We start from the raw sequence: 7,075 nt of genomic DNA, 5'->3' as shown, positions 1-7,075 counted from the left end.
CTTGATTATATCCATTCTGACTGTTGGGGACCTTCCCGAGTTGCATCTATTGGAGGTCACAGGTATTTGTTGTGATGATTGATGATTATTCAAGAATGACTTGGGTAATTATGATGAAGCATAAAAGTGAGGCTTTCAAGAATTTCAAGCAGTGGAAGGTTTTAGTGGAAAATCAAGTTAAAGGAAGGTCAAAAGGTTGCGTACTATAATGGTATGGAGTTCTGTTGGTCAGAGTTCGATGAGCTCTGCAAGAATGAAGGGATTTCTCGCCATCATACTGTTAGAAATACTCCACAACAAAATGGAGTTGCAGAATGTATGAATCAGACACTGTTGGAGAGAGCGAGGTGCATGCTCTAGAATGCTGGATTGGTTAGGAGATTTGGGCAGAAGCTGTGAGTACATCTTGCTATCTGATCAACCGTGGACCTCATACCAGTATTGACCGTGAAACACCTTATGAGGTGTGGTCTGGTAAGCCTGCAGACTATTCTCTGTTGAGAGTTTTTGGTTCTACTGTTTATTATCATGTAAATGAGGGAAAATTGGAACCTAGAGCTAAGAAGGGTGTAATTGTGGGTTTTGGGAGTGGAGTTAAGGGCTATAGAATTTGGTCACCTTCTGAAAATATTGTTATACTTAGTAGAAGTGTAATATTTGATGAAAATTCTATGCTTAACTCTCCTATGAAGTCTACTGTGGTGTCTGTTAGTAGTGATGTTGATAAACAGGTGGAGCTGCAAGTCACACAGCTGAGAGTGAATCACAACACCAAGGTGGAGAAGATCAACATGGTGCTACTGAAGAGTCTTCTAGTTATCAGTCATCTGAAATACATCAACCAAGCATAGCACTTGATAGAGCTAGAAGTGTTGGTGTGGGGCCTCCAAAGAGGTATGGTTTTGAAGACATGGTTGCTTATGTACTTCAGGTTGCTGAGGAGGTGGAGGTTGAAAATAATGAGCCATCCACCTATAAAGAAGCTGTTTCTGGAAGTGAGTATACTCTATGGCTCGCTGCAATGGCAGATGAGATGGAGTCTCTAGATAAAATCAGACTTGGGAGTTAGTCAAACGTCCTAAGGAGAGGAAGATTGTAACATGCAAATGGGTTTTCAAGAAGAAGGAAGGGTCTTCACCAACTGAGGGGGTCAAGTATAAAGCTCGGGTTGTTGCAAGAGGGTTCACACAAAGGGAAGGAGTAGATTATAATGAGATTTTCTCACCAGTAGTCAAGCATACTTCCATCATGGTGCTACTAGCAATAGTTGCACATCAGGATCTTGAACTTGAGCAACTAGATGTGAAAACAACTTTCCTACATGGGGAGTTGGAAGAGGAGATTTATATGACATAACCAGATGGGTTCAAAGTTCCTGGAAAAGAAAATTATGTTTGCAGATTGAAGAAGTCCTTGTATGGACTAAAGCAGTCTCCGAGACAGTGGTATAAGCGGTTTGACAACTACATGATTGAGTTAGGCTACAACAGGAGTGAGTATGATTGTTGTGTGTACCACAGCAAGTTGAGTGATGGGTCTTTCATCTATCTGGTTCTGTATGTAGATGATATGCTCATAGCTGCAAAGACTAAGTCTGATATTCAGAGGTTGAAGGGTCTTCTCAGTGCTGAGTTTGAGACGAAGGGTTTGGGTGCTGCGAATTAGATTTTGGGGATGGAGATCTATAGGGAAAGAGGTCAGAAGAAACTTTTCTTGTCACAGAAAGGTTATATTCAGAAGATTCTGTCAAGGTTTGGCATGACAACAGCTAAGCCTATAGACAAGCCTATAGACACTCCAAGTGCTTCCAATAATCACTTGTCTGTTGCTTTTGCACCCAAGACTGCTGAGGAGAAGGAGTACATGAGTCGGGTTCCTTATGCTAGTGCAGTAGGGAGTTTGATGTACTTTATGGTTTGCACTAGGCCGGATCTTGTACATGCAGTTAGTGTTGTTAGTAGGTTCATGGGTGACTCTGGTAAGGAGCACTGGCAGGCAATCAAGAGGATTTTTTGTTACCTTAGAGGTACATCTAACATTGGTCTTATTTATGGGAATGATACTCAGTGTTTAGTCACTAGTTATTCTGATTCGATTATGCTGGAGATGTTGACAGTAGGAGGTCAATGACTGGTTATGTTTTTACTCTTGGTGGTTCTGTTGTTAGTTGGAAGGCAACTTTGCAGGCTACAGTTACTTTGTCTACTACTGAAGCAGAGTACATGGCGTTGACAACAGCTCCTAAAGAGGGGATATGGCTAAAGGGGTTAGTTAGTGATCTTGGATTACATCACGATCAGGCTAATGTATATTGTGATAGTCTGAGTGCAATATGCTTAACCAAGGATCAAGCCCATCATGAGAGGACTAAGCATATTGATGTGAGATATCATTTCCTGAGGAGTGAGACTAGGATTAAGGTGAAGAAGGTAGGAACTTCTAATAATCCTGCTGATATGTTCACCCAGCCGGTTCTACATAGTAAGTTTCAGCAACACCTTCGAGGAGGTCAGAGCTAGAGCCACGGCTGAGATCCGTGTCGAGGAAGATGATGTTTCGAGATATGGAGGCGAATCTAGCTATGATCGTAAGGCGCAAGGTCAGAAAAAGAATGATTGGCGTCACCAACCTTATCAAAGACGTGACAACACCAACGACGTAGCTAGAAAGACTTCATGCGAGGTAGCTGAAAATGATTATCCCCCTATTTCCCCCTATTGTTTTAACGTGGACGCAGGAGGCGTAGTAAATGCACTTGAAAAGCTAGGGACAACCGCAAGATGGCCACGAAAAAGTGACAAGCCAGAGAGCGGAAAAGACACTACCAAGTGGTATAGCTACCACAACGATCATGATCATCGTACAGAGGATTGCAATGCCTTGAGGAAAGAGGTGGCCTGGCTACTCAAGAAAGGCTACCTTGAGCACCTTATAGGAAAGAAGGGCCAGAAAGGAGGACAACCTGGCGACAACATCAAGCAATCCGGTCCCCCACCTGAGCCTACACACGATAAGGTAATTAATTCTATATCTGGTGGATCTGGGATATGTGAACTAACCTACTCTGCAGCTAAGAGATTCGCCTGAGAAGGTTCCAAAGCCGTACCAAAGAAGCACAGGAATGTAGAGGAGAAGAAGCTCCAGAGCATGACCATCAGCTTCGATGAAGAAGATGGAGATGAGGAAGTAGAGCACCATGACGGACTAGTCGTATCCCTCACCGTCAGCAATTGTTTGATGAAGAGAGTGCTAATAGAGAATGGCAGCTCAACTCATATCATGTTCAAAAATGCTCTTGAAAGCATGGGATTACAAGAAGCAGATATCATCAAGAAGGCAACTATCCAATACGCATTCAGTGGCGAACCAGCTAGGACTCTTGGAGAGATCACCCTGCCCACCTATGCCAAAGGAGTCAACCTGCAGACAAGATTCAGTGTGGTGGACTGTCCCTCATCATATAATATCATCATAGGGACACCATGAATTCATAAGATGAGAGCTGTACCCTCCACATATCACCAGACTATCAAATTCCCTACCAAATGGGGAGTACAAGAAATTAAAGGCGATCGTTAGCTAGCTGGAGAATGCTATAGCATATCCCTCAAGGCAAAAAAAGAATCCAGCTAGCAGTTACATCAAGGTCCAGTATCCGTCAAGCCAACTGAACAAGATGTAGATGAAGTGATGTTGGATCCAGCAAAGCCAGAGCAAACCGTCCAGATTGGAGCATCTCTTTCAGCTGAAGAAAGAGAACGAATCATTGAGTTCCTAAAAGAAAACATAAGTTGCTTCGCATGGAATCATGAAGATATGGTACGAATCGAACCTAATATCATTACTCACAAGCTGAACATCGACCCCAATTCGAGGCCCATCAAGCAAAAAAGAAGAAAGTTCGCGCCAGAAAGGAACATTGATAGTCAATGAGGAGGTGGAGATGTTGCTGAAAGATAGAAAAATTAGAGAAGTGAAATATCCAGATTGGCTATCCAATGTGGTAGTCGTTGGCAAAAAGGACGACATGGCATGTTTGCATCGACTTCACTGACCTCAACAAAGCATGCCCAAAAGATCCTTTCCCATTGCCACACATTGATGCCTTGGTGGACGCAACAGCTGGGCACGAGAGACTCACCTTCCTTGATGCATATTCAGGCTACAATCATATACTGATGGATCCTGAAGATCAAGAGAAAACAACATTCATGACGGAAAGAGGTATATATTGTTATAAGATAATGCCTTTTAGGCTGAAAAATGCAGGAGCTACCTACCAAAGCCTAGTGAATAAAATGTCCGAGAAGCACCAAGGGGACACAATGGAAGTCTATATAGACGATATGTTAGTGAAGTCAAAGCAAGCTAAAGACCATGTTGCTGACCTGCAGGATTCCATTGAGGTATTCAAGAGGTATGGAATGAAACTTAACCCTATTAAATGCTCTTTTGGAGTACCTGCAGGTAGGGATGGCAATGGGGCGGGTCTGGGTCGGGTCCACCTGGACCAAGACCCAAACCTGTTTATTTTTCACAGACCTAGACCCGCCCTAAACCTGTTGGGTCTAAATTTTTCAGACCCAGACCCAGACCCGCTGGGTCTAGCGGGTCCATGGGTCCTTACTGGGTCCTAAATGGGTCCTTCTTAGTTTTAAGTTTTCATCAAATTTTTAAATATATGTAATTAAAAAATTTCCTCCTAATATATATAGGTTCTTGTATCCATGGTTAAAGCATTCTCTAAATAAAATTTTAAAAATTAACTGATAAAATATTAAAATGTTACAACTTATAAAGTTACATGTCTTACCGGAGTTACAACACTAACGAGTTCACAAAATCACAACTCATAAAATTTTAGAGTTTAGGTAAAAAAAAAATTTCTAAAATGTAAATGGGTCCGCGGGGCGGGTCTGGGTCTAGCATATGTGGACCCGGACCCAGACCCGACCCACGCTCTTCGGGACCCAGACCCGACCCGAACCCATTGGGTCTAAAATTTCTGGACCCAGACCCTTATAAATGGGTCGGGTCCTAGCGGGTCTGGGTCGGGTCCAGGACCCATTGACATCCCTACCTGCAGGGAAGTTCCTAGGCTACATTGTCACCCAGCGAGGGATAGAAGCTAGTACTTGCCATACCTCATTATTAAAATGCATTTAATAGGGTTAACTTTCATTCTATACCTCGCTGGGTGACATCGACAAAATTACGTCATTATTTTGAATCCATACATGTTTTAACTAATTACCCTATAAAAATCGTGTTGAGAAAACCTGAATATTCATGGAGGATGGCAAGGTGGGCTATATCTTTAAGTGTACATGATATCAGGTACCTACCAAGGACTGCCATAAAATCGTAAGCCCTAGCTGATTTTGTGGCAGACTTCAGTCCCGACTTGGTCGCAGCAGCTGAGGAAGAAGTAAGCCATATCAACCAAGAAGGTAAGGCAAAGACCTGGCAGCTATATGTAGATGGTTTCTCCAACTTCAGGGGAGCCGGCTTAGGTATAGTCCTGAAGTCACCACAAGGGGACATGATAGTACCTTCCATATGTTGTAATTTTATACTACTAAGAATGAAGCTGAATATGAATCTTTGATTGCAGGCATGGTACTAGCACACGATTTAAAAGCTAACAATTCACATGTGTTTAGTGATTCATTATTGATAGTGAGCCAGGTAAAGGGCGAATACGCAGCTAAAGATTCCAATATGGCGTTATATCTAAACCTAACCAAAGAAAAAGCAAAGTTGTTCGAGGTGTATGACATAAGGCAGATCCCAAGAGACCAGAATACCAAAGCTGATGCACTAGCCAACCTCGGATCAACACTCAGAAAATGCAACTTTTAGTCAATACCAATCGCCCACTTAGCAGAGCCAACCATCAACAAGTTGGTAAACACAATACCTGATGATGCTAACAATACAGGAAGTGTTAGGTGGACCCAACCAATACTCGACTACCTGGAGAAGGATATACTACCAGAAGACAAGCTGGAAGCCAGGAAGTTACGAATGAAAGCTACAAGACATCATGCAACTTCAGGTGTCCTGTTCAAGTGAGATTCTGCCAGCCATGACTTGCTGCAAAGATGTCTAGAGCGAGACCAATGAAGCTACAGTCAGGGAATTTCATGAAGAAGAATGTGGATCCGATGCAACAGGCAAGAGCTTATCAAACAAAATCCTAGCGGGCTGATATTATTTGCCAACAATGTGTTATGATGCCAAAAGATATGTTGATAAATACGAAAGCTACCAAAAGCACGCAGGTATGTCTCACCAACCAGCTGAAATACTGCATCCCACCTTAACTCCTTGGCCTTTCATGAGGTGGGGCATGGATATCGTGGGAAAACTACCTATTGCCCCAGCACAAAAAGTCTTCATGCTAGCATTAACAGATTACTTTTCCAAGTGGATTGAAGCAGGGGCATTCCAGCATGTAAGAGATGAAGAGGTTATATCTTTCCTACATACTAACATTATTTGCAGGTTTGGAGTGCCTAGTGAGATTGTCGGTGACAATGGATCACAGTTTATAAGTGATAAAACAAGACAATTCTGCGACGAGTGGAACATCAACCTGGTGACCTCAACACCCAGGTATCCACAAGCAAATGGGCAAGCTCCGTCCGACAATAAAGTGATCATAAATGGCATCAAGAGGAGACTAAAAGCTGTGAAAGGTAAATGGGCAGAGGAGTTGCTCAAGGTACTCTGGGCCAATAGGACAACACCCAGAGGAGCAACAAGGAGAACTCCATTTTCCCCGGCATATGGCTGTGAAGCTGTGCTACCTGCAGAAGTCTATTCCTACAGCCAGGTATAGTTTGCAGACTGCTGAAGCTAATAAAGACGAACTCAACTACGACCTTGATACTATTAAAGAGTTGAGAGACAATGCACTCATAAGAATGGCCGCTGAGCAACAAATAGTGGCTCGCAGCTTCAACAAAAATGTGAAAGCCAAGGTGTTTAAAGCAGGAGATTGGATCCTAAGGAAAGTATTCCAGAACACCCAAGAATAGAACGCTAGCAAGGTGGGGATTAGCTGGGAAGG

The 7,075-nt window shown here is 42.9% G+C and overlaps 1 protein-coding gene across 1 annotated transcript; it reads left to right on the top strand.

The window, feature by feature from the left end:
* Positions 1–3,147: 3,147 nt before the first annotated feature.
* LOC104893706 (uncharacterized) lies at positions 3,148–3,486 on the top strand. The gene has a single exon (XM_010679841.1). The coding sequence runs from the start codon at positions 3,148–3,150 to the stop codon at positions 3,484–3,486; it is 339 nt and encodes a 112-aa protein (XP_010678143.1).
* Positions 3,487–7,075: the final 3,589 nt, after the last annotated feature.

The sequence above is a fragment of the Beta vulgaris genome, chromosome 5 (genome assembly GCF_026745355.1).
Source record: "Beta vulgaris subsp. vulgaris cultivar EL10 chromosome 5, EL10.2, whole genome shotgun sequence".
NCBI lineage: Eukaryota > Viridiplantae > Streptophyta > Magnoliopsida > Caryophyllales > Amaranthaceae > Beta > Beta vulgaris.
The sequence above is the reverse complement of the archived record's forward strand: the minus strand, read 5'-3'. Positions and strand labels throughout refer to the sequence as shown.